Source organism: Neomonachus schauinslandi, chromosome 14 (assembly GCF_002201575.2).
Source record: "Neomonachus schauinslandi chromosome 14, ASM220157v2, whole genome shotgun sequence".
NCBI classification, from domain to species: Eukaryota; Metazoa; Chordata; class Mammalia; order Carnivora; family Phocidae; genus Neomonachus; species Neomonachus schauinslandi.
Genome location: NC_058416.1, coordinates 66,475,105 through 66,501,836, shown reverse-complemented (window position 1 = coordinate 66,501,836; position 26,732 = coordinate 66,475,105). Strand labels below are relative to the sequence as shown.

The 26,732-nt window shown below is 48.6% G+C and overlaps 1 protein-coding gene across 2 annotated transcripts in view; it reads right to left on the bottom strand.

Moving 5' to 3' along the window:
* Nucleotides 1-26,732, bottom strand: part of SMARCB1 (SWI/SNF related, matrix associated, actin dependent regulator of chromatin, subfamily b, member 1) — a 37,186-nt gene that overhangs the window by 3,247 nt on the left and 7,207 nt on the right. For both annotated transcript variants that reach the window (XM_021687921.1, XM_021687922.1), the window contains exons 4-7: nt 23,153-23,290; nt 20,960-21,087; nt 11,522-11,688; nt 4,840-5,030 (exon numbers count right to left, since the gene is read on the bottom strand). In XM_021687921.1, the coding sequence (XP_021543596.1) occupies nt 4,840-5,030; nt 11,522-11,688; nt 20,960-21,087; nt 23,153-23,290 (624 nt within the window). The remainder of the gene's footprint in view (nt 1-4,839; nt 5,031-11,521; nt 11,689-20,959; nt 21,088-23,152; nt 23,291-26,732) is intronic.

Sequence of the window (26,732 nt, the reverse complement as noted above, 5' to 3'; positions counted from 1 at the left end):
CCTGCTGGGTTAGGCAGCGGTTTTGTAGGCATCGCATTAAAAAGAGCACAGGTGGGGGCTCCTGGCTGACTCAGTTGGTGGAGCGTGCAACTCTTGATCTCCGGGTTGTGAGTTCGAACTCCACGCTGGATGTAGAGATTACTTAAAAATAAAATCTTACCAAAAAAAGCACAGGCAACAAAAGAAAAAATAAATTGGACTACATTAAAACTTAAAACTTTTGTGCTTCAGGGGCACCTGGCTGGCTCAGTCAGTGGAGCATTCGACTCTCGATCTCGCAGTTGTAGGTTCAAGCCCCACCACGCTGGGTGTGGAGATTACTTAAAAAATAAATAAATAAAATGTAAAACAAAAAAAAAAATAAAACTTTTGTGCTTCAAAGGACACTGTCATGAAAGTGGAAAGACAAGCCGCAAAGTGGGAGAAAATATTTGCAAATCATATCTCTGATAAGGAACTCATATCTAGACTATATAAAGAACACTTACAACTCAATAATAAAAATACAAATAACCCAATTAAAAAACAGGGGACTTGAGCAGCCATTTTTCCAAAGGTGATATACAAATGCCCAATGGCACCCGAGAAGATGCTCAAGGTCATTAGTGGCCAGGGAAATGCCAATCAAAACCGTGAGATCCCCCACCCCCTTCCCCTAGGATGGCTAGAATCAACAAGTCAGATAACAGATGTTGCTCGAGGACGTGGAGAGACCAGAAGCCTGGCTCTGCTGGCAGGAAAGTAAAATGGGGCGGCTCCTCTGGAAAGGGGTTGGGCAGTCCCTCCAAACGTTAAACAAGCTATTACGTGACCCAGCAATTCCACTCCTAGCATCTACCCAAGAGCACTGAAAAGAGGTGTTGAAACAAGAACTTGTACACGAATGCTTGCAGCACTACTCTTTAACAGCCAAAAAGTGACAACAACCCAACTGTCCATCAACTGCTGACTGGGTAAATAAAATAGGGTCCATCTGTATGACAAGATCTTAGCCCCAAAAAGGAATGAGGCTCCGATACAGGCTACCACAGGGAGCCGTGATACTAAGAAGCCAGCCACAAAAGACCACGTGTTCTAGGATTCTATTTATATTGAGTACCCAGAACAGGCAAGGCGATGGAAAGCAGATCAGTAGGTGCCCAGGGCTGAGAGCCATGGGGGCAGGGCGATGGCCAGGAAAGGGGGCGAGGCTTCCTTTGGGGTGATGGAAACGCTCTCGAACTGTGATGGCTGCACCACTGCGGATCCTACAAAGCTCATGCTAGCTGGCTGGACTGTCCCGTACGCGCACTATACCTCAAGGAAGTGGTTCTAACAACGGACAAGCAGGCAAGCAAGCGCTGCAGCCGTCAGGTGGGCAGAGTTCCAGCAGAAACCTCTGTGGCTCCTGGTCAAGTCCAAAGTGACCCTGGTGTCTCTCAGCCCTGAGACGCACCAGTGACACTGCCTCTCTGTCCCCCATCAGGCCCAGCTGCCAGGTTCTCTGGCAGGTTCCCTTGCCTGTCCCCAGCTTCCTCCCGGCCGGCACCCTGCCTGGCCAACTCCCTCCGGGGTTTCATGCTCCCTGCCGATTACCTTCGGTGGCCACACACAAGTCTCCTCTACTAGACAGCGTACTGTTTCTTCTCTGCCCCCAGCCGCAGGTACAGGAGGGGGCAAGAACTCTACTGATGCAATACCTACTCATAGGTAGCGGCTCGCGGGTTTGGGTGAATGTCTGACAGCCTCGCATGGACTGCTCAGCCCAAGCCCTTCCTGTGGTGGAGCCCTATCCCCCTCCTCCCACTCACCATCTTTGTTCCATTCCGCTGGCCCCTGGACATGTGTGTTGTTCCAGTTCAGCTCTCCTCTAGGAGCTTGGGGCCCCCAATCTACTTGCCACATGCCGTGCCCCTCCTCATGCCTGCCCAGATCAGGCCTGCCCCTCCCACGGCTGAAGGGAAGCCAGTTCTCTGCCCTGGCTCCCTTGACTTATCTGTGGGCATTCTGCCTCCGCTCACACGTGCCCTGTGACCAGCAGCTCGCCTTGCTCCACCGCGGACACAACTCAGTGCCACCATCGCTGAGGAAGGCACTGGAGCCCAACAATGGGCTCGGTCTGAGGGCAGACAGACGGCACTGGCTTGCGGGAAGTCAGAGCATTTACAACACGGGATGACGGAGGCCCAGGACTTAAAGCCCCTTTTAAGGAGTCATGTGACTCAGCAGTTGCCAAGCTTTGGGTGTAGCAGAGACCAGGCCGGGGCTCCTGGTCCCACCCTCCATAGACCAAGTGGTCCCTGGCCCTGGAGACGTGGTAGCCCACTCTACTCTCCCCAGGCAGCGGCCCAGAGAGAAGGACTGACACTGGTCTCCCTGGGGAGAGTCAAGAGCAATTGGAGGGGCGCCTGGGTGGCTCAGTCGTTAAGCATCTGCCTTCGGCTCAGGTCATGGTCCCGGGGTCCTGGGATTGAGCCCCGTATCAGGCTCCCTGCTCCGCGGGAAGCCTGCTTCTCCCTCTCCCACCCACCCCGCTTGTGTTCCCTCTCTCACTGTGTCTCTGTCAAATAAATAAAATCTTTAAAAAAAAAAAGAGCGGCTGGAGCTCCCAAAGGATGGCGTGGTGCAGTGGTGATAATGTGGGTCAGGGTCAAGAGACAGAAGTTGCAGTCCCCTTCCTTGCTTGCCTTACAAGGCCACAGTTCTGTCCCCTGGACGATGAAGCCAGCCTCTGACCCTAAGCTCCCCTTTCTGTCCTGCAAGCTCTCTCCAGAGCGTCCAGCTGCCCAGGCCACACACAGCACACACGACGGGCTGGGCCTAGTAGGAGGAGCTCAGGAGGCCTGGTCAGCTGGGAAAACATAAGCAGCCGTCCCGATGCCAGAGAGGCGCTGAGGCTGCCTCCCAGATCCCAGGCAGGCTGTGTCCCATGGGCCGGGGCTGCTGGCGGGGGGATGTGTGCTCACCCCGGTCTCCGGCAAGCGGCCCTGCCTTCCATTCCGAGGACATGAAACCTGCATACTGAGCACTCGCTGAGTGCAGCGGCCCGGGGCTCTGTGATGCCCCCATCCACCCAGCTGGAATTCATTAAGTGGCTTCTGAGATGGAGGGGCGGGGGGGATCGTCTGTAAGTCCTGACCTGCCGCCACCAGGGACTCCCGAGGGGGGCCTGCTCTGGAACTGTCTGGCACACTGCCAACGGCCTGAAGCCTTGGCGGGGGCTCTTAGGAGGACGCCTGGGATCACCCCGGGATCAGAGCAGGAGGGACGCCACCACATATCCCGCCACCCTCCGGGTCTTGCTGCTTTGAGCAGCATGACAACCGCACCCCACACAGCATCTGCCAGTCAGAATGTGGATTCTGACCCAATCAGCAACTCGGGATAAGGTACCTGGGGTCGATGTCACTCCCATGACCTGTACCACATCACCACCTCCCAGGACCCCGGGGGCACTCCAAGGAGCGAGGCCACCCCAGCCTGGCCTTCAGGCCCATCGGCCTGGCTCAAGCACAGCATGAACGGACATGCACGGCCGCACCTCCAGCCAGACTCTTCACAAGAGCGAGACGCCGCCACATCGTGGCTCACAGACGCCTCCGCCCAGGCAGGGCCTGGACCCTGTCTGTGAAGCAAGACCACCTGGTCGGCAGGGCTGCTGGGAGGTTACGGGAGGGAACATATGTGCTGTCTCAGCCCGGATGCCGGGAGTGCAGGCGGTGCTTGGACCCCCACGGAGCTCAGTGGTTTCCCGGGGCCAGGACCTCAAGGCCTAAAGTGTACGGTCATTCCTTCTCTCTTGCTCACATTTACAGGAAGCAGTCAGAAAGCAGCCTCCTGGGATTTCTGGGAAAATCAGCTGAGACACAAACATACTCACGAGCTCCATTAACTGTCCTATCTTTGCAAAAAGACCTTGGTACGGGCTCCTCATGTGCCATTTTGGGCTCCCGTCCCTGAGTAATGTTTGCCAAATGTAGACGATGACAGTTTGATGAGCAGAATAAATCCTAACATCCTGTTTTGATGCAGGGATACTCCACGCCACCCCCAGACTGCACTTTCCCAAGGGCTGAAAAGGAGCTCAGGGAACAGGATGTGGCTCTTTATCTTTCATGGCCCCCAGTTCGGGGTCCAGCCAACATGGGTGCTCAACTAGTCTCTGACTTAATGACGGCGAGCTAGAATAGTAGAAAGAAACTGCTGGGGACGCCTGGGTGGCTCAGTCATTAAGCGTCTGCCTTCGGCTCAGGTCATGATCCCAGGGTCCTGGGATCGAGCCCCGCATCGGGCTCCCTGCTTGGAGGGAAGCCTGCTTCTCCCTCTCCCATTCCCCCTGCTTGTGTTCCCTCTCTCGCTGTCTCTCTCTCTCTGTCAAATAAATAAATAAAATCTTCAAAAAAAAAAGAAAGAAACTGCTGGAGATCCCTGACTCTCACGAGCTGGGGAGGGCTGTTTGGAGAGCCCTTATTTGAGATAGAAAACAAGTCCATCAGATGACAGCTCCTGGGGTGGGCGATCAGTACCTGACGGAGGGAAGAGTGTGGGCAAGAGTACAGAGGCAGCGGGGCGGGAGCGTGCAGAGGGGCTGCTGGTAGCCGAGTGTGGCCCTGGGCAGCTGCGGGGGGGGGACGACACACTATTGGGTACAGAGGGGGCAGATACACGCCCCCCCCCACCGTGATGAGGATGGGGAGCCCTGCTACTGAGACACATGAGGCAGGAGGAGCGAGCCAACAAAGGGCCGCTGATCAGCTAAGGCTCCAGAGAGACCCGAAAGCATCACCACACATAGGGAGCCGTCTTTTCCCCAAAACATGTTTGCAGAGGAATGAGGGCGGGGCTCATCTGGTCTCCTACCTGAATGCATAGGTCTTCTGATGCCAGCTCAGCTGTCCCCGGATGCTGTATGCAATGGTGGTGACGAACTCCCCGCCCAGCCCCAGCTCTGAGCACAGCTTCAGGGCAAATTTCTCTGGTGAGTTCTCCTTCTCTGACATGTCCCACTCAAACTGGTCCACCAGCGAAATGTTTCCCACGTGGATGTTCAGCTGGGGCAAGAACCAAAGAACACAAGTGAGAGGAGTCAGAACGGTGCCCAGCCTTGGGAGGCCTCAAGGAGGTGGGACAGCCCACTAGGGAGCCACCAGGCCAGGCTGGACCCTGCCCACAACTTACTAGCTAAGAACTGGGGCTGGCCCTTGTCCTTCTGGCCACAGGTCCCCATCCAGAAAACGGAGATGACACCGCATACCTACTGGGACTGCCACAAGGGGCTCTGGCTCAAGACATGGCACAGTCACCCATCTTACTTAATAAGTGTGATCACAGATGCACACCCCACTTGAATAGCCCACAAGGCACCCGCAAAGCCTGGGTGGGCAGCAGAGGCCCACGGCCAGCCCCGCCCACCACGCTCCCAGCAGACATCCTGCTGACATGCAACCTGCCGCCAGGAGAGAGTCCGGGCCCTGCCTGTGCAGCACCCAGACCAAGACGGACACAGCCTGAGCCTCAGGAGCTCCCCACCGACAGCTGCACTCAGAAGCACCATCTTTACTCGTCACACCACAGATGAGCAGGCCTGCTCTGAAACAGGAAGGACTCATCAGGGTCTGGCTGTGTTCACTGGGCACCGTGTCCACCAGTCTCCTTCCTATGGCTCTGTGGGGCTGGGAGCACCCCTTGCTGCTCTCCAGGTAAGCAGGCCACAATGCACCTGCCCGTTCACCCTACTATCCCTGTGTGCTCAGCTTTTTTTTTTTTTTAATTTGACAGAGAGAGAGAGCAGACAAGCAGGGGAAGCAGCAGAGGGAGAGGGAGAAACAGGCTCTCCGCTGAGCAGGGAGTCCAATGTGGGACTTGATCCCAGAACCCTGGGATCATGACCTGAGCCAAAGGCAGACCCTTAACCGACTGAGCCACCCAGGCGCCCCCGTGCTCAGTTTTTTTTGTTTTATTTATTTATTTATTATTTTTTTAAAAGATTTTTATTTATTTATTTTAGAGACAGAGCACAAGAGGGGGGAGTGGGAGAGGGAGAAGCAGACTCCCTGCTGAGCAGGGAGCCCGATGCGGGACTCGATCCTGGGACTCCAGGATCATGACCTGAGCCAAAGGCAGTTGCTTAACCAACTGAGCCACCCAGGCGCCCCCCGTGCTCAGCTTTTTAAGACAAAGATCAGGGTGGCCACTGCTCAGGGCCCACCCTGCTGCCCTCAGAGAAGCGTGGGACCTCACTCCTTGTCCCCGTTCACAAAGCCCTGCACCTCTGGACCCCGCACATCACTTTTCACTCTCTGCAAACAAGCCCCCTGTCCTTTCCCATTTCCGTGTTCTGCTCACGCTAGGCAACCGACCAATGATGGTTAACAGAATGGAACCAGAAGAGCTGCCTCTTGGCCTAATAGGAACCGAATGCCCAGTGAGCCCCGAGGGCACGCTGGAACCAAAAAGATGGGAAGCAGCAGGCAGCCCACAGAAAAACATCAAACAGGGCCAAATAGGAGCAACGGGTGTAGCCGTGCACATGCAGCCCCAGCAAGCCCTGCCCCGGTTGCAACGGCAGGAGTCCTCCTAGCCACCAGGCGGCACTGCATGGACTGGGGTACCTGTGCCCCGCCAGTAACTGGTCATTAATGCTCGCATCTATTCAAAAATACAGATTGTGTGCCTACCAAGGAAGAGGCACAGGGAATGCAATGGTGAGTACGACCAACAAAACACTGTCTTCATGGGTTGACATTCCAGTTGGGGGAGAGATACCTAAGCAAGTTAATTATGTGAATGTATGGTACCTGTCATGTGTGGCCAAGTCCTAAAGAGAAAATGAGGGGAAGGAGAGAAAGTGCACAGGAGGCCACGTTAGCCAGGAGGCCCAAGAAGGCCTTCCTGGGGGAGGTGGCATTTTAGGAAGAACTGAATGGGCGAAGAGCGCAGGCCCTGTGGCTCCTTGGAGAGAAGGGTCCTGGGCAGAGCTGGGCCTGAGGCTGTCGGAAGGGCTCCAGCCTCCACAAGGGGATGTGGAAGGCCTGGGGAGTGTGTTGAGCAGAGAAGAGACACTGGCTGCCACTGAGACCTCTGCTGGAGGGAGCCGTCTAGCAGTGGGGATGGTGGGGTGGTGAGGAGTGGCTGGACTCTGAGTGGGCTCAGAGACGAGGCAGGGCCAGGACCCCTAAGTAGGCATGCAGCACTGGGGCCACGCTCCAGCCATCTCCCCAACCTCCAACCCTTATCACCACATACACCTGCACAGAATGGGCCCGGTCAGCACCGCAGAGCCTCATGGCTTGACATGTAAGAAACACTGAGCCCCCCAGCCCCCTGAGACTGAGCAGAGCCAATTTGCGCCAGGTGCCCTGGTAAAGGCAGCCAGGCCTGGGCTGTAGTCCCAGAGTCCACAAGAACATCTATAAATGGCCACTCCACACTAAGGCACCCCTTTGTGAAGAGAGACACTCCTCAGGTGCCGTTGCGGCCAAGCTCCTGGCCCTCCACCATGTCCCAGGAGCCAGACAATAAAGAATACCCTCACAGAAGTACCCAGCTCTCCTTGAGTCCCTGTGACCCAAACCTGGGGTGTTACCTTCAGTTTCCTCACCTACAAGATGGGCACTGTCCCCTAGGCCACCATGCCCATGAGGGCTCTGACCTGATAGACACAGCACTGTCCTATAGCAGCAAAACTTCTCTGGGCCAGCTGTGTCCGACCCTGGTGCCAGCGAGCCCTTGCGTCAGAGCCGGGCAGGAAACCCAACCTGGGGGTGGGGATGACAGGTGGGATGGAGGGCCTGGAGGGGCCCCACAGCTGTCCAGTAGCCAAGAAAGCCTCTGGTCAGGAGAGATGGTGGCAACTCCTGGCAGATTTGCAACTGCCTGACAACCTTCTGTATGGCTGCCCACAAGCTCCATCAGGATTTAAAACAAAAAAAAATTCTGAGAAAAGTATCAGGAAGCCAGCTGGTCAGACTCATGAGGACCCTGATCGTGGCCAACCCCATCCATTTGGCAGCATGCTGGTGGGTGTGGCTAACTCCATGAGGCCACTTTCCCACTACAGTTACAGGACAAAGAGTTGGCACAGAGCAGAGTCCTCAGGGCCATCCTTTAGAGCTGAGAGGCTAGGCATGAAGAATGCAGGTGAGGCTCCCATTTCTCTGTGAAGTTCCTCTTCTTTCTCAGTCAGGCCCTTTTGCTGCTGGTTGGCCATAATATGAAACTAAAATGGGTTAAGAAAAAGATTCGTATTTCTCTCAAAAAAATTAACCAGTGGGGCATCTGGCTGGCTCAGTCAGTAGAACATGCAATTCTTTTTTTTTTTTTTTTTTTTAAGATTTTATTTATTTATTTTACAGAGAGAGAGAGAGCAGGAACACAAGCAGGGGGAGTGGGAGAGGGAGAAGCAGGCTTCCCGCTGAGCAGGGAGCCCGATGTGGGGCTCCATCCCAGGACCTTGGGATCATGACCTGAGCCGAAGGCAGATGCTTAACGACTGAGCCACCCAGGTGCCTTTTTTTTTTTAAAGTATTTTATTTATTTATTTGTCAGAGAGAGAGTGAGCGAGCACAAGCAGGGGGAGAAGCAGGCAGAGGGAGAAGCAGGTTCCCCACCAAGCAAGGAGCCCAATGCGGAACTTGATCCCAGGACCCTGGGATCATGACCTGAGCTGAAGGCAGACACTTAACTGACTTAGCAACCCAGGCATCCCAGAACATACAATTTTTTATCTCAGGTCACGAGTTCAAGCTCCACGTAAGAAAGGAAAGGAAAAACGTTAAGGGAAAAAGAAAGGGGAAAGGAAAGGAAAGGAAAAAGGAAAAAGGAAAGGGAAGGAAAGGGAAAAGAAGAGAGGAGAGGAAAGAAAAAGAGAAAAGGAAAGAAAAGAAAAAGAAAAAGAAATTAACTAGTAAGAAGACTGAATGAGTAAACAAAAACTTCCCCACAAAGAAAAGCCCTGGGTCCCAATGGCTTCACTGGCGAATTCTACCAAACACTGAAAGAATTAGCACCAATCCTTTTCAAATTCTGCCAAAAAATTTGAGAGAATATACTTCATAACTCGTTGTCCAGATATCAAAGCCAGATACTACAAGAAAGGAAAACTACAGACCAATATTCCTTATACACTTGATGTAAAAATCTTAAACAAAATACTAGCAAACTGAATTTAGTGGCATATTAAAAGAATTATATACCATCACCAAGTGGGATTTATTCTAGCAATGCAAAGATAGTTCAATACAAAAACTGAACAATGTAACACACCATATTAACAGACTGAAAAACCACATGACCACCTCAACTAATGTAGAAAAAGCATTTGACAAAATTTAACAAACTTTCATGATAAAAACACTCAACAAACTACAAAAACAAAAAAACTACTTCAACATAATAAAATCCATATATGAAAAACCTACAATGAACATCATACTCAATGGTAAAAACCAGAAAGCGTTTCCTTTAAGATCAGGAACTAACCACTTCTAGTCAACACAGTATTGGAATTTCTAGCCAGAGAAATTAGGTAAGAAAAAGAAATAAAAGGGATCCAAATTGCAAAGGAAGAAGTAAAGTTACCTCTATTTACAAATGATATGATCTTATATGTAGAAAACCCTAAAGATTACACACAAAAAACTGTTAGAACTAATAAATTCAGCAAAGCAACAAGATACAAAGTCAACACACAACTAACTAATCAGCTGCATTTCTATATGCCAACCAATAAACAATCTGAAAAAAAAATTACGAGAACAATTTTATTCAGAACAGCATCAAAAAGAATAAAATACTTATGAATTAACTTAACCAAAGAGGTGAAAGACTTGTACAACAAAAATTACAAAACACTGCTCAAAGAAATTAAAGAAAGCATAAATAAATGGAAAGACATCCCATGTTCATGGATTGGAAGGCTGAGTATTACTAAGATGTCAAGACTATCCAAATCAATTTACAATTCATTGTAATCCCTATCAAAATTTGAACAATGTTTTTTGCAGAAATAGAGTAAAAACCCATCTTAAACTTAAACTGAATCTAAAGTACCCTGAAGAATCAAAACAATCTTGAAAAAGAAGACCAAGGTTGGAAGACTCACACATTCTAATTTCAGAAACTACAGTAATCAAAACTGTGTGGTATTGACATAAATCAAACATATAGGGGCGCCTGGGTGGCTCAGTCGTTGAGCATCTGCCTTTGGCTCAGGTCATGATCCCAGGGTCCTGGGATCGAGCCCTGCATCGGGCTCCCTGCTCAGTGGGAAGCCTGCTTCTCCCTCTCCCACCCCCCCTGCTTGTGTTCCCTCTCTCGCTGTGTCTCTGTCAAATAAATAAATAAAATCTTAAAAAAAAAAAAAAATCAAACATATAGACCAACAAAATCCCAGAAATAAACTCTCAAATATACAGGCAAATGATTTTTGACAAGGGTGTCAAGACCACTCAATGTGGGAAGGACAATCATTCCCACAGACGATGCTGGGGAAAGAGGCTAGCCACATCCATAAGAATGAAGTTGGACCCTTACCTAACACCATTTACAAAAATTAACTCAAAACGGATGAAAGACCCAAATATAAGAGCTGAAACTATAAAGTTATTAAAAGAAAACAGAAAAAAGCTTCATGACATTGGATTTAGCAGTGATTTCTTAGATATGAGACCAAGGGCACAGGGAACAAATGAAAAGACAAATTGTACTTCATAAAATAAAAACTTTTAAGCATCAAAGGACACTATCAAAAAAGAGTAAAAACGCAACCTACAGAATGGAACAAAATATTTGCAAATCACGTATCTGATAAGGTATTGATATCCACAATATATAAAGAACTTGTTAAACTCAACAACAAAAGAACAAAATATCTGATTAAAAAAAGGCAAAGAACTTGAACACACATTTCTCCAAAGGTCTACAACTGACCAGTAGGCACATGATAGATATTCAATGTCACTAATTAACGGAAATGCAAACCAAAGCCACAATGAGATAACACCTCACACCAAGCAGGCTCTGCAGCAGGCAGGCCTAAGGCCCAAATCTTAGCACTACCACTTATCAGCTGGACAGTATGGGGCAGGTGATGTGTAACCTCTCCATGTGGCAACCTCTTTACCTGTAACACAACGGGTAAGGCAGCAACTTCCTCCAGAACTGAAGTGGGTTACTAGACAGTGGGAAGTGTGGTTGACCCAGCTAGTCCACAGGAAGAGTGTCGCACTGCTGTTCATCTCACTGTGGGCTTCCCTGCTCTGCCTGGCATGTGGCTTCATCTCCTCTGTACCACCCAGGCTCTGTTCAACACCTGGTGGTGCCCTGAATACATCCAGAATACAACTCTTACTCAGAGAAATCAGAAAGCCCACAACCCTCCTGGGGTAAACAGCCACATACTACCTTTAAGACAGCCTTCCAGAAGTCCAATCCCACAGCATGGACCCAAAACCACGGGGGTCCAAGGTCTCAATGTACTCTCAGCACCCTATGACCCACCCAGGACAAGGAAGACCCCGGAGCACGGTGAAGAGGTGCCCACCTTAATGATGACACGCTGGTCTGACTGGTCCTCCAGGATGCTGTCCGTGGGATAGGACTCTATCTGCTGTCTGATGGCAGAGGCGATGGCTGGGACAAATGTCAGTGGGTTCAAATCCAGGTCATCACAGAGGATTTCTGAAAACATCTCAGGGGTCATCAGCTTCTCTGAAATCAGGAATTGCCAGCTGATTACAGGACCTAACTTCACCATGTTTGGCCCTAGCCTCCCCATCCCCTTCCTCCTCTGCTAGACATCCCCAACAAAGAATGATAACTGAGGGTGACCCTCCCAGACATGGGGCTGGGGGAGGAAGCACAGGACGAGCATCACCCCCTTCTGGCCCTCATTCCACACACACAATCCTTTGATCCCTTGATCTGGGACTTCTAGAGTCCAGAACTGAGAGGAAATAAATTGTTGTTTAAGCCACCCAGTCTGGTACTTTGATATGGAAGCCAGAGCAAAATAGCACAGTCTCCTCCCAGGTAAGTCACTTTGAGGTCAGTGTCCCATTGGCACACAATCATTCACCAACTTCCTCCCCAGTAGAGAAATCCCTGAGATATTAGGCTGCTTGTGGCTTTTTATGGACCTTCCCTCAGTTTCTGACTCTCTAGGCAGCACATACACATAACAAGGTGACAAATATGCAGGTGTAAATGGACCCTGGATCCTGGAAATATAGCCATACCAGGTATGAACTTGCAGGGGCCATCTGCAACTGGCCAGATTACAGCAAGGTCCCATGTGGTCAAATGTTTCTCTCTGTTCTGCCCTGTTGTTGTAACCCAAATTTAACAGCCACGCACCACTTCTGGGATGAGCCACAGACAAGAAGAAAGTCAAGGATGAATCCCCTTATTGGTACATGGCATGATTCCATCATCAAGAACCAGGTCTGCTCAACAACTTACCCCACTATTTCCTCACTAGCCCAGAAGGGCTAGAGACCAGCCATCCTAACAGTACCATCAGGACAGTCCCAGAACACTCAGCCAGTCTATGATCAGTAACTCATATAGCAAGCAAGCATAGTTAATTTCGGAGATTGCAGCATGGAGCTGAAGTGCCCTATGAAGCACCCTATGAGTACAATGAACAGAACATTATTAAACTTTTTAGTTTGAGATCATTATAGATTAATATGCAGGCGTGATTACTGTTGCTATATATTAACACTTGAGACTGGGGAAATTGATTCTCCTACTTTATTCTTTTTTTTTTCAAAATTGCTTTGATTATTCTAGTTCCTTTGCCTTTCCATATAAATTTTAGATAATTTTGTCTATATGCACAAAAAGTTTTGCTGAAATTCTCACAGGAATTGCATTCAACTTGCATATCAATTTAGGGGAACTAACATCTTGAGTATTCTAATCCATAAAAATGGTATGCCTGTCCATTTCTTTAGATCTTTTTAATTAATTTTATTGGTGTTTTATAGTTTTTGGCATACAAGTCCTATACGTGTCTGTTAGATTTACACCAAAGTACTGCTTTTCTTTTTTAAAAGATTTATTTATTTTTAGAGACAGAGAATTCGTGTGTGCACGGGGTGGGGGGCAGGGGCGGAGGGAGAGAGAATCCCAAGCAGACTCTGCACTAAACGTGGAGCCCAATGCCACGACCCTGAGATCATGACCTGAGCCAAAACCAAGAACTGGTTGCTCAACCAAATGCACTGCCCAGGTGCCCCTGAAGTATTCCTTTTCTTATTGAGTGAATATAAATGGTAATGTATTTTTGAGTGTCCATGTGTTCACCAATAGTACATAGAAATACAATTGATTTTTGCATGTTTATCTTGTATCCTGTGATGAACTCAATCACTAGTGTTAGCAGGATTTTTTTTGTAGATCTCTTGGGATTTTCTATGTAGGCAATCATGTCATCTACAAATAGGGACAGTTTACTTATTTATTTTTTAAGATTTATTTTAGAGAGCGAGAGAGAGAGAGTGTGTGAGCAGAGGGAGGGGCAGGGTTAGAGAGAGAATCCTGAAGCAGAATCCCCGGTGAGTGCAGAGCCCAACATGGGGCTCAATCCCAGGACCCCAAGATCATGACCCAAGCCAAAATCAAGAGTCAACCACCTAACTGACTGAGCCACCCAGGTGCCCCCAAACAGGAATAGTTTAATTTCTTTCTTTCTGATCTGTATGTTTTTTATTTAATTTTCTTGCCCGACTGCACTGGCTAGGAACAAGAGTGATGAGAGCAAACATCTTTGCTTTGTCCCTGATCATAGGCAGAAAGCATCTAGTCTCTCACCATTAAATATGTTAGTTATAGGATATTTTGTAGATACTCTTTATTAAATTGAAGTAGTTTCCCACTATTCCCATCTTTCTTAAAGTTTTTAATCAAGAATTAGTATTTTGTCAATTTTTTTTTTCTGCATCAAATTGATCCTGGTTTTTCTTCTTTAGTCTGTTAATATGGTGGATTGTGTTGGTCAATTCTCAAATATTTAACTAGATTTGCATCCCCGGAATAACAAACCCTACTTGAGTCATGGTGTATAATTCTTTTTATATATTGCTGAATTCTGTTTGCTAATGTTTTGTTAAGGATTTATGTGTCCTGGTGCCTGGGTGGCTCAGTCGGTTAAGTGTCTGACTCTTGATCTCAGCTCAGTTCCTGATCTTGGAGTTGTGAGTTCAAGCCCTGCGTTGGGCTCCATACTGAGCATGAAACCTACTTAAAAAAAGGGGGGGGGGGAATTTATGTCTATAATCATTAAGAATACTGGTCTATAGTTTACTTTTTCTGTACTGTCTTTAGTTTTGATATCAAGGTAATACGAGCTTTATAAAATGCATTGGGGGAAAAAAAGTAAAATTCATTGGGAAGTGTTCCCTCTTCTATTTTCTGGAAAAGACTGCAGAGAATTGATGTTAATTTTTCTTTAAATGTTTGGTAAAATTCTCCAGAGCCACATCTGTGCCTGGAAGTTTCCTTTTGGGGAGGTTTTTAAATTATGAATCATACTTCTTAATAGTGATAGGGCAACTCAAATTATCTATTTGATACTGAGTGAACTGTGATAGCATATGTTTTACAAGAAATTGCTCCATTTTATCTAAATTGTCAAATTTATGTGTGTAGAGCTTTTGTGGTACTCCCTTTTGATATCCACAGGGCCTGTAATGATAGCCCATTTCTTTCCTGAATTTGATAATTTTTGTTTTCATCTTTTGTTGTCAGTCCTGCTAGGTCTGTCAGCTTTACTGAGCTTTTCAAATTATCATGTGTACTTCATTCATTTTCTCCCGTTTTTCTGTTTTTAATTTCATTGATTTCTGCTCTCTCATGCTTTGCTTTCTGCTCTCTTTGGTTTCATTTTGCTTTTCTTTTTCTCAATTCTTGAAGTGGGAGCTTATAGATTTCAAACTTTTCTACTGTAAACACTGATACTACAAATTACCCTGTCAGTACTACTTTAGCTATATCCTACAAATTTTGGTATGTGATATTTTCATTCAGGTCCATGTATACATTTATTTCCCTTTAGATTTCCTCTTTGAACCATGAATTAGTTAGAAATGCGTTAATTAGCTAACAAGCATTTGCGTCCATTCTGGTTGAAGAACACATAATTTAAAATTTCAATTCTTTTAAATTTGTTGACGTTTGTTTTATGACCCCATGACATGGTTTGTATGGTATACGTCCCATATGAAGTTAAAGAAAATATGTTTTTTTGCTGTGATAGACGCAGTGTTCTATAAATGCCAGATACTGTTGGTTGATGGTGTTGTTGGGTTTATATCATTTTGCTCACTTTCTGTCTAGTTATTCTCAGTTGTTGAGATAGAGAGGTGTCAAAGTCTCCAGTACAATTGTGGATTTGTCCGTTTCTCCTTTCAGTTCTATCAGTTTTTGCTTCACATCTTTCCCAGCTCTGCTGTTTGGTGCATACATACTTAGGATTGCTATGTCTTTTTGGTGAACTGACCCTTTTATCATTAAAGTAGTCCCCCCAACCCTTATCTGTGGCTTTGCTTTCCACAGCCTGTTATCTGTAGCCAACTTTGGTCTGGAAGCAGATGATCCTCCTTCTGATGTATCATCAGAAGATCACAGTAGGCTGGGCGCCTGGGTGGCTCAGTCGGTTAAGCGACTGCCTTCGGCTCAGGTCATGATCCCAGGGTCCTGGGATCGAGTCCCGCATCGGGCTCCCTGCTCTGCGTGGAGCCTGCTTCTCCCTCTCCCACTCCCCCTGCTTGTGTTCCCTCTCTCGCTGTGTCTCTCCCTGTCAAATAAATAAATAAAATCTTTAAAAAAAAAAAAAGAAGATCACAGGAGGCTAATCCTACACCTCACTTCATCTCATCACGTAGGCATTTTATCATCTCCTATCATCACAAGAACAAGGGTGAATACAGTACACTAAGATATTTTGAGAGAGACCACATTCATACTTTTATTACAGTATTATTATAATTGTCCTGTTATTGTTGTTAATCTCTTACTGTACCTAGTTTATAAGCTAAACTTTACCGTAAGTAGGAATGCTTAAGAAAAAACATAGTATATATAGGACTTGGCATTACCTGCAGTTTCATGCATCCACTGGGGGCCTTGGAACATACTCCCTGTGGACAAGGGGGTACTACTGTATTTAATCTCTCTACCTGTGGTAATTTGCTTTGCTCTTAAGTCTGCTTTATCTGATACTAACGCTACCATTTCTGCTTTCTTCTGATCAATGCCTGCATGACGTATCTTTTCCTATGACTTTACATCCAACCTACCTAATCATTATATTTGAAAGAAGTTTCTTGTAGATAATATATCATTGGGTCATTTAAAAAATGCACTCTGCCAGGGGTGCCTGGCAGGCTCAGTTCTTGGAGCATGCGACTCTTGATCTCGGGGTTGTGAGGCTGAGCCCCATGTCGGGTGTAGAGGTTACTTTAAAAAATGAAGTGTTAAGGGGCACCTGGGTGGCTCAGTCGGTTAAGCGGCTGCCTTCAGCTCAGGTCATGATCCCGGGGTCCTGGGATCGAGCCCCGCATCGGGCTCCCGAGCCTGCTTCTCCCTCTGCCTGCTGCTCCCCCTGCTTGTGCTCTCTCTCTCTGTCAAATAAACAAATAAAATCTTAAAAAAAAAAAAAAGCAATATATGTTAAGAAAAAAAAAAGAAGAAGAAGAAGGTAGCGGGAGGTAAAGAATGAAGCGGGGGAAATCAGAGGGGTAGACGAACCATGAGAGACGATGGACTCTGAAAAACAAACTGAGGGTTCTAGAGGGGAGGGGGGTGGGAGGATGGGTTAGCCTGGTGGTGGGTATTGAGGAGGGCACGTTCTGCATGGAGCACTGGGTGTTATGCACAAACAATGAATCATGGAACACTTCATCTAAAACTAATGATGTAATGTATGGGGATTAACATAAGAATAAAAAAAATAAAAAAAAAAGTACTACAACAGTACAAAAAAAAAAAAAAAATGAAGTGTTAAAAACCATGCACTCTGGGGGCGCCTGGGTGGCTCAGTCGTTAAGCATCTGCCTTCAGCTCAGGTCATGATCCCAGAGTCTTGGGATCAAGCCCCACATTGGGCTCCTTGCTCCGCGGGAGGCCTGCTTCTCCCTCTTCCACTCCCCCGGCTTGTGATCCCTCTCTCACTGTGTCTCTCTCTGTCAAATAAATAAACAAAATACTAAAAAAAAAAAATGCACTCTGAGAATCTCTGCTTTTTTTAACTGGTAATTACTGACATATTAAGTCTTATATCTGCCACTTTGTTTTTGTTTTTCCTGTTTTCTTTTCTTACCTTCCTGTGGGTTACTTGAACATTTTTTAGGACTCCATTTCAATTTATCTATAGCATTTCTGAGTATATCTCTTTGTGTAGAATTTTTAAGTGCCCTTCTCTATGTAACATCATATACACATAACTTACCAGTCTACTGGTTTCTTCATTTTTACCAGTTCAAGTAAAGTATAGAAACTGTACCTCTCATCATGTCCCTTTACATTTCCTCATTTATAAGTATCTTAAAATATTTTTTCTACATACATTTAGAACCATATCAGACAGCATTACCACATTTGCTTCAACTACTAAAAATAATTTAGAAATTTCAAGAGGAGAAAGTAAGATTATATTTACCCGTATGTTTGCTTATCATATTCTTTCTTCCTTCCTGATGTTCCAGTTTCTTTTATCATCTCCCCTTTTTTTTTTTTTTTTAAGATTTTATTTGAGAGGGAGCGAGCAAGTAAGAACACGAGCAGGGAGAGGGACAGAGGGAGAAGCAGACTCCCCACTGAGCAGGGAGCCTGATGCAGGGCTCGATCCCAGGACTCTGGGATCATGACCTGAGCCGAAGGCAAACACTTAACCGAATGAGCCACCCAGGCGCCCTATCATCTCCCTTTTTTTAGGTTAGATCTAAAGACGATAGTATTCCTTCATCTGAGGATTTCCCCTTCATTCCTGAAGGATATTTTTACTGGGTGTAAGATTCAAGATTGGCAGTCCTTTTCTTCCAGGGCTCGAAAAACCATGTGCCATTTCCTCCAGCCTCCGTGGTTTTGGATGAGAAATCTGCTGTCATCCCAGGTCTTTCCCTCTAAGTCAGGTGTTCTTTTTCTTGGCTCTCAAGATCTTTTCTTTGTGTTTAGTTTTCAGAAGTTCAACTAAGATGAGTCTTGGCATGGATTTCCTTGGGTTTATATTGCTGGGATCCACTCAGCTTCCTGAATCTGTCATTTGGGGATTTTAGGCATCCAAAGTGAACACATGGACACAAATCTCTAGAACCTGCTTCCTGTAGCCATGCCTGGCAGAGTTAACCTGCAGGGCCCGGGTCACCCCTGGCCTGGGTGCAGGAGCAGATTCCACACCTTCTCCTGAGGCAGCTCAAGGCCCTGCCTTGGGATCCCCTCATCCCCTAGTGGGGCCATACTAGCGTCCATGTGTTCTTGTTCAGCAGCTCATCCTTTCTGGAGGATTTCAACATACCCCAAGGAGGCTGGCTACTGAGACAGATAATGTCATACTTCACCAGCAACTCACAGATAAGCGCTCTTTCATGTCCTTCTAAGAGAAGGTAACATTGAACTCGTTGTTAACAGATACCTTCCCAAAGTTTGTCGGAGACAAATCCTGGTTATGAAGAATGTCCTGGTTCTGAAGGACATGTAGTTCATTCATGCCGCTCAACATTTTTAGTCCCTTTGTGATAAAATGTCTCACACCCACCTTTATGATTACTTGAAATTTCAAAGTAAATTAGATATGACTATGAAAAACACCAGCGATTTTGAACATGCAATTTTAACTCTCATGCCAGGGTCACTAGTTAAGAATTACAGCTCTTAGATATGCTAAATACCACTGTGGGCTGAGGAAGAGTTCACAGAACAAAATTATTTTGGTTCTCCAAGGGTTTGTACCAAATTATACTTCGTGGGGGATATGGTATGCTACTGGAGAACTCCTTTGAGGAACAGCCTGGAGAAACTCATGGCAGGGTTCCCAGACAGATATAGGTCTTCACTGAATTATACTGTGTCCTCCTGAGGGCCAGAGGGAAAGGTTCTCTTGGATTCAAGTACTATGTGTGATTTTGTGGCTTCTGAGCCATGAGTGGCTGCTCATCTTGACCACACTGGGAACCGCAGAACCGATCATCCTGTCGCTCTCTGCCTGGTTCTAAAGGGCCGAGCGTCATGCCCTGCCCTCGCAACGTACGCCTACTGAACTGTGAATATGACCCAGGGCACTGGCTTCATTTTGTATCTCCTCATTTCATTTTCCGCTTCATCCAATTTTTCCTCACGACATCTTTTGCATTTGCTTTATTCTTTCCTACCAAGCATTCTCATGTAAGATGCCTTATCCCTTCTGGACTAGGGTGGGAGTATAAATAGTCTGAGCTTTCTACATGTTATCGAAAGAAAAGTAACATGATAATACGTGTAGGGAGTCAACTGAACAGCTAAGTTCCTATGCCATGGCCTATGGCCAGTTTCCACGCTAAATGTTGTAATAAAAGCAGTGATAAAAAAACATGTTCCCTGACCTGAAGGGATTGAAATGGGGAGAGAGAAAGATGAATTAACAATTAACTCTAACAAACACCAGCTGAGATGAGCAGAGAATGGTGTAACAGAAATGTGCGGCACAGGCCACCGCCTGGCGCTCATCAGCTGTCCTGTCCCCATGTTGGAGTATCACCAGAGCACCACGTCTGCCCTGTCTACACTCATTACAACGTCCTGGAACCCCTCACCACATCTCCCCTTGGCCACATCCTCTCTCGCCAGCTAACCCATGGGCCCTGGAGGACAGGCACCTGACTCTCAGGCCTTGTTCCCAGAGTTGGGCAGAGGCCCTTGGACTCAGGCCTGGCACATCAAGTGCCAGGACATGACCAAAGGAAGCAGGCTAATGCCTCCAGAAAGTTCCAGGCAACCACATATCAACAACTACACACGTTCCTCCATGAGGAAATGCCCTCTGGGAGAAAAAAGTTGTTAGCGATTATGTTCTCTGCCCTGGAAACGTCTAATAGCAGGAGTTTTAGCAAACAGAGGCACTACAACTCATCAGAAAATTGTGCGCCAATTATGAAGCCCAAAGAAACCAGGAAGATACCTCTAAGCAAAGAAAAATAAAATTATACTTGCACTATAACTACAACTCTGTTAAATATGTTTGCACGTGCAAGTGACTGGCAGGGAAACTATTAGTAGGGACGGTGAGATTCCGGGGATTCTCAACTTTTCTTCATTTAAAAATGATACTCACTGGGGTTTTTCATTGTTGTTGTTTGGTTTTGGTCTGAATATAAATAATGTGTTTGTTGCAAAAAGTCCGAAAGATTCAGGAAAACAATAAAGAAAAAATAAGCACAGGTGCAATCCTCCTTCCTGCATGGGATAAGGACGAAACGCTCTGGCGAACATCTCCTATGCTTTCGCTTGCTCATTTGCACGGAGTCATGCTCAGATTTTGGGAGCCAGGCAAGAGCAGGCACCTGACCCGGGACTTATGGAGCGAGGATGGGAAGAGGAAGAACAGACAGAGTGAGGGCAGATCTCGAGGGGCCGAGAGAGGTACGAGCACATACACACACAGCATCGTGAAAGACCAGAGGGGTGCACAGGGCTGATGGGAGGTGCGTGGAGGGCCATGCGGCCAAACTGGTCTAAGCAGCATCAAGGTCATCATCGAGCTCTGTGGACAGACAGCCTGCATCATGACTGGCCCCTGACCCACCCAAGCTCACTGGGGGAGGAAGGAACCTGAGGCTCATGTGCCCAATCCACAGGAAACGGGGGCAGAAGCAGGATTTGAACCCAGAGTCCACACCCTCCCCATCTATGCCATGAGGCTCTGAATATCGCGTTCAGAGTCCAGGATCCCAACGAGCAGTAGTCAAGAAAAAGGACTGTTCGCACAGCCCAACCGCCCACGTACCATTCATGTTCCAGGTAAAGGCATCTCGAAGCTTCTGCCCGTCGATCTCCATGTCCAGCCGGATGGGGACAAGCACCTCAGGCTGGGATGCGTTCTCATGGATCACAGCTGGGTCGTGGTCATCAAAGCTGGAAGTGAAGTGGCAGCAAAGTCAGCAAGGGGTGTTGTGGGTCTCCATGCTCAGGGCCTCCCTCTCTGCACTGCTGGTCACTGCGAACCTGGCCAGAGGGGAAAAGCCCACTTCTTATGGCGACTTGTCAACTAAGGGCTGAGCCAGCAGAGACGAGCCAGCAGGGGTCCTGCGGCCACAGGGGCAGAGCTCCACACTTCAAGGGCACACAGGGAAGGGAAAGGGAGTTGCAGCCTTGGGCAGCGGGAGATGACCTTGACATATCCCAAAGGAAAGGAGATTTAAGCCCCAAAGCAGGCCTAACTTTCACAGAAAACTATAGGAAAGGAAGGGTATTTCCAGAAGAGGAAATACTTGAGCAAAAGCCAAGGGGCAGGAGCGGTGAGGAGCTGTTGAGGGAGCGAGAGCAAGAACACCGAAGGCGGGCTGCAGATTGGGAGGCGTGGGGGGAGCAGCATGGAGGACGCAGAGAAGCTACAGGGTGTCCAGGTACCCAGGTACCCATGCTTCTCCACCTCAGGCTACGGAATCCAGCTTCTACCCTGAGGGAGCCCCAGGAGAACCAGAGCAAAGCAGGTCATATCTGTATTGTAGGCAGACAAAGAGGGAACAGGTTGGGGTGGTGAGGCGGATGGGGGAATGCTGGAGGGTAAGGGGACCCTAAGGGTGTCTGTGGAATACAGAGGGCTGAGACCTGCTCTCAGGAGGGGCACAGATGACAGACAAATAAATGAGGAAAACACACTGTATGCCAGACACCAATGCTCTGGAAAGCATGGACAGGGAAAGGGAAAGGAGTGGCCATTCTAAAGAGGGGGAAGCAGCTCTGGGAAAGGGACATTCAAATAGTGACGGGAAGGAAGAGGGAGAAGGGGTTTGGCCATGTAGACGGTGGCAAGGAGTGAGCTCTCGGCAGAGGGAACTCCAAGGGCAGAAGCTTCTGGGTGGCTCTCAAAGCAGCGTGGAGGCTCATGGGCCTGAGGGTGAGTGAGGGTGGCAAGAGAAGAAGCCAGAGAGCGGTGGCCGCTATGAGGACTCCCTGGCGGACACGTGACAGGGTATCTGGAAGACCTGCGACAGGAGTGGTGCCATCTGCCCTGGGCAAGGGGGCCCACACTTGAGTAGGGGCTGGCCAAGGGCGGTCCAATTCCAAACATTTGGCACGCTGAGAAGGAAGAAATCTGCTGAGACTAGCTCTGTGGCATGAGAAGGAGGAAGTTCTGGGGTTTCAGCCTGAGTGCAGGAAGGATGGGATTACTGTGTCCTGGGTTGGACAAGTCTGCAAGCAGTGTGTGACGGACACCCGAGGACAGCATGTAGGGGTGAGGCTGGGCTGCAGAGATGAAAGTGGAAACTTGAAAAAATGCCTCCCAAAAGATATCCAGTGCTAATCCCTAAAACCTGTGACCATTATATGGCAAAAGGCGGGAGAGGGGACTTTGCAAATGTAACTAAGGATCTTAAGAGAAGATTCTGCAAGTAACCCTGAATCACATCACAAGCGTCCTTTTAAGAGAAGACAGGGCAATTTCACATACACAGAGGAGGAGGCCCTGTGACCCACTGAGACAAACTGGTGATGCAGCCACAAGCCCAGGAATGCTGGCAGCAACCAGAGGCCAGAAGAGGCAGGAACAGCTTCCCGCCGAGAGCCTCCAGAGGGAGTGGGGTCCAGCCAACACCTTGATTTTGCTGCACTGAAACTTGCCGCCAGAACTGTAAGAAATAGATTTGTGTTGTTTTAAGCCACCCAGCTTGTGGTGATGTGCTCCAGCAGCCACAGGGAACTAACAGTAGGGATGTCAGGGGGATGGCATCTCAAACCACAAGATCCAAGGGCTGCACCTTCAGGAGCACCCACTGGAGGCGCTGGGGACACAGGAGAGAGCAGCGAGACTAAAGCAGGCAGAGCCCGGGGCTGGAGTAAGCCGGAGACTGGCTGTCCCAGAAGCCAAGGGGACAGTTTCAAGAAGGCAGCATAGTGTTTTAGGGAACACAAGGTCAAGGCAGAGGGAAGAAGCTAAAACTGAGGTGGAATCCGTGGGGGGGTGAGGCATGCTCACCACAGAGGGAAGGTTCTCTTCTTGTCCCGGCCCATGCGGTTCCTGTTGATGGTCGTGGAGCAGGGCACAGCGTCCAGATGGTGGGAGCTGTTGGGCAGGGTGGGCACCCACTGGCTGTTCCTCTTGGCTTTCTGTTCCCTGGGGAGACGCGAGAAATGCCCCTGCTCAGTCTAGGAACCCACTACCGACCATCAGCCTCCAAGTCATGGTCAGTGGACACCCACTGCACCCCTGCCAGGCTCCAGGACCCCATGGGGACCCCTAAGCACCCCGGATTCTGCACGTGTCTACTCCTGAGGCTCCCACTGGCACCCATTCAGAGGGACCCGTGCTAGGGGAAGGGTGCAGAGGGGCTCCAGACACAGCAGAACAGTGCCCAGCCCAGCACACGAGTCGCAGTATAACACGGTATGTGCTAGGCATGACTCCATGGAAGCATTATCCCCTCTGCAGGGAATGTACATGAGGAGGAGGCTTCCCAGGGGAGCAGACCCTGGAGTGGAGCCTTACGCACTGAGTTGGGGCTCACTGGGAGTGGGGGGTAGGGCATTTCCGGAAGCGCAGAGGTGGCAGGAGAGAGGAAGCTTGGATAGGTTGTGGGCTTGGCTGGGGCTGGAGAGACGGGACAAGGAGAGGGTCCCGATCCCAGGGGCTGGCATGCTCCATGAGAACTGACTGCACTCGGCAGGCGGCTAGAAGTCCCCGAGGAGTTTGAAGAAGGGAGAGACACGATCAGACTATTCTTTTAGGTACACAGGCCAGCTTGAGATGGACAAGGAAACGCTTCTGGCTTCCAGGTTTCCAGACCAGTAGGGCTGATGAGAAGCTGTGTTAGTAAAAACTTTCTAGAAAGTGAGGCTCAAAGTAATTCAAGTAGCATACCATCAAAGGGCTCACTCTTCTCTGCAAATTACAGGTTCCTCTTACTACCAGGAAAATACCAAAAGGCTATTTTAAACTGAGGCTCCAGGGCTGGCCTGGTTTGAAAGACAAGTGCTCGGGTTCCCACTATGCCCTGTGTTATCACTTTATCATCCTCAGGGCCACCTTCCCTGGTGAGTCTGAGCAATGTGAGGGCAGCACTGACTGTGTGTCATTTGCTTTTATATCCCCAACACCCGTACCACATCTCCTTCAATAACTGTGGGCTACCGTTCAGAGAACGTGACAGCAACTGCGCGATTTCCCTCCCATCAGTGTCCCCAAGGAGGGGCGGGGAGACGCGGCTAGCAGCCCTTCTCTCCATGGGGTGGTGGAAGGCAGAAGCAGTGGCCATGACCTGCCGGGCCCCAGGCCCTCTGACTCTTTCCTTTTCTAAAGCTGGGACCACCTTCGTCTCCAATGCTATAGTTCCAGAGCGCCCCTTTTCTAAGGGTGGGGCAGGGAGAGATGTACAGTACCAAACTCGGCTGGGACTCTGTCAAGTCCCCCGTACCCACGTCTTACTCTCATCTGATGACCGGCCTTACCACATACCAGAGGCCCGGGAGAAGGAGGAACGTGGAACTAATTCGGGCCAGGCTTACAGGACAGCAAGGCTGGGGTCCCCTACCACAGTCCATCTGGGCCAGTGGTTTCGAATCTTGGCTACACAGACTCACGTTAAGAGTGCAAAATTTCTGGTAGGAAATCTCTGAACCTGAGGAAGGCCCAGGAATACAAGTTCTTTACAACTTCCCTGGGCAATGCTGGTGCAGCGGGGCCTGTATTTGGGAATCTCAGGTCAAGACCACCACCTCTTTCCTGAGGCTTCTAGAGCTGGCATTGAGGCTCCCCCTCTGCCGGAAAAATGCTGCCTTATCTCAGGAGAGATCTCGCTCATTCCCAGGCCTGGGCGGCTCAGCCACGCCCCTCTGTCAGGTAGCTGTCTCAAGCAGCATGCAAATCCTGTCCCAGACACAGTGAGGGAGCCAGACACTGAATCCAAGAATCTGGCGGGATTTGACCTTTCTTCTGCTACACGCAGGTCTGCCCAAGAGGGGATATCCAGCCTCTGCCCTACCTTTCCAGTGACGAGGAGGGGGGGTGCCAGTCCTCCTGTGGAGCTCACTGGGCAGTGGGAAGGCAATTCCTGAGCACAGGGCCCGAGGAAAGCAGCTTCACTCAACCTCTACCCCCAACCCTCCCGGCAGTTTTATTTATTTTTTTTAAGTAGGCCATGTCCAGCAAGGGGCCCAATGCGGGGCTGGAACTCCCGACCCTGAGATCTAGCCCTGAGCTGAGACCGAGAGTTGGCCACTTAACCGATGAAGCCACTCAGGTGCCTGCCTCCCAGTAGTTTTGGGCTCTGGGATAACTACAATACTCTATTCCCTCAGCTGTTCCTCATATGACACGATCTTCAAGAAGTGTTTACTGCCCCATAAAAGGTTCCCAGCTGACATGTGCAGACTTGAAAGCCCCAGCCATATGTACATGATTTCCTTCTGCCACTTCCCTAGGAAAGTCTAGCCGTCCTTATGTTCTTACCACATCCCTCGGGGAAAGAGGAATCTGCAGAGCACATCTCTAACACTGGCCAGGTGGGGTGTGTGTCACCTTTAGGTGGGGGCGGGGGGAGGATTACAAAAACGACCCAATAGTAAAGTTGAAAGACAATCTGGAAAGAAATGATTTTTCCATAACCACATCACTCAAAACAATAAGCCTCCTTCCCCCCACCCTCAGTGTCCCCAGGGTTTTGTGCATCTAAATGCATGTGTTCTTGAGAGCTGAGAGGGTAACGGAGGTATCCTGCACAGCTCACTCATGTGAACCATGTTTCTGGTTGCCGCAGAGTCTAATTAACTATGACCTAAACAGTTACCTATGTCCCAGACTATCTGGTTCGAAGATATAGTCTCTCCTGGTCTATAGCCTAGTCTGTCACACCCTAGTCTACTCAGCTGGCTGCACGTTCTCTCACTCAAGCCTCTCCCTAAGGCTGGATGCTCAAGTGGCTCCATACTGTCCATCATTACTCATGATGTTACCAAGTGCCTCTTGGTGCATATAATGATTTCCGCTGGTGGTGGCGGCCTTTTAAATTATTTGTCTGAGACACATTCCCAGGGGTGACATTAATGGGCCAGAGAACAAAAACAGGTTGGTGTCATCACCATGGCCTTGTACAAAGCCTCTGCAGGGTGCCTGAGTGTGCCAGCTCTATCCTACCTTCCCCAATTCTTTATGTCGCTAGTCATTTATTTTCTTTTACTTTGCATTCTTTTTTTTTTATTTATTTATTTGAGAGAGAGAATGAGAAAGAGAGCATGAGAGGGGGGAGGGTCAGAGGGAGAAGCAGACTCCCCGCTGAGCAGGGAGCCCGATGCGGGACTCGATCCCGGGACTCCAGGATCATGACCTGAGCCGAAGGCAGTCGCTTAACCAACTGAGCCACCCAGGCGCCCCTTACTTTGAATTCTTAACATTACACAAGGCCAAACATCGTCTCCTCTATTTGTTTACTCCGTGTGCTTCCAGGGGGGCCCACTCTTTACCTATTTAGCTACCGGGGTATCCAGGTTTCTCTTATAAATGTGAATGTGTAAAAACCAAATAAAACTACCTATGAAAATGAAAAGATAAAAAAATTAAAAAA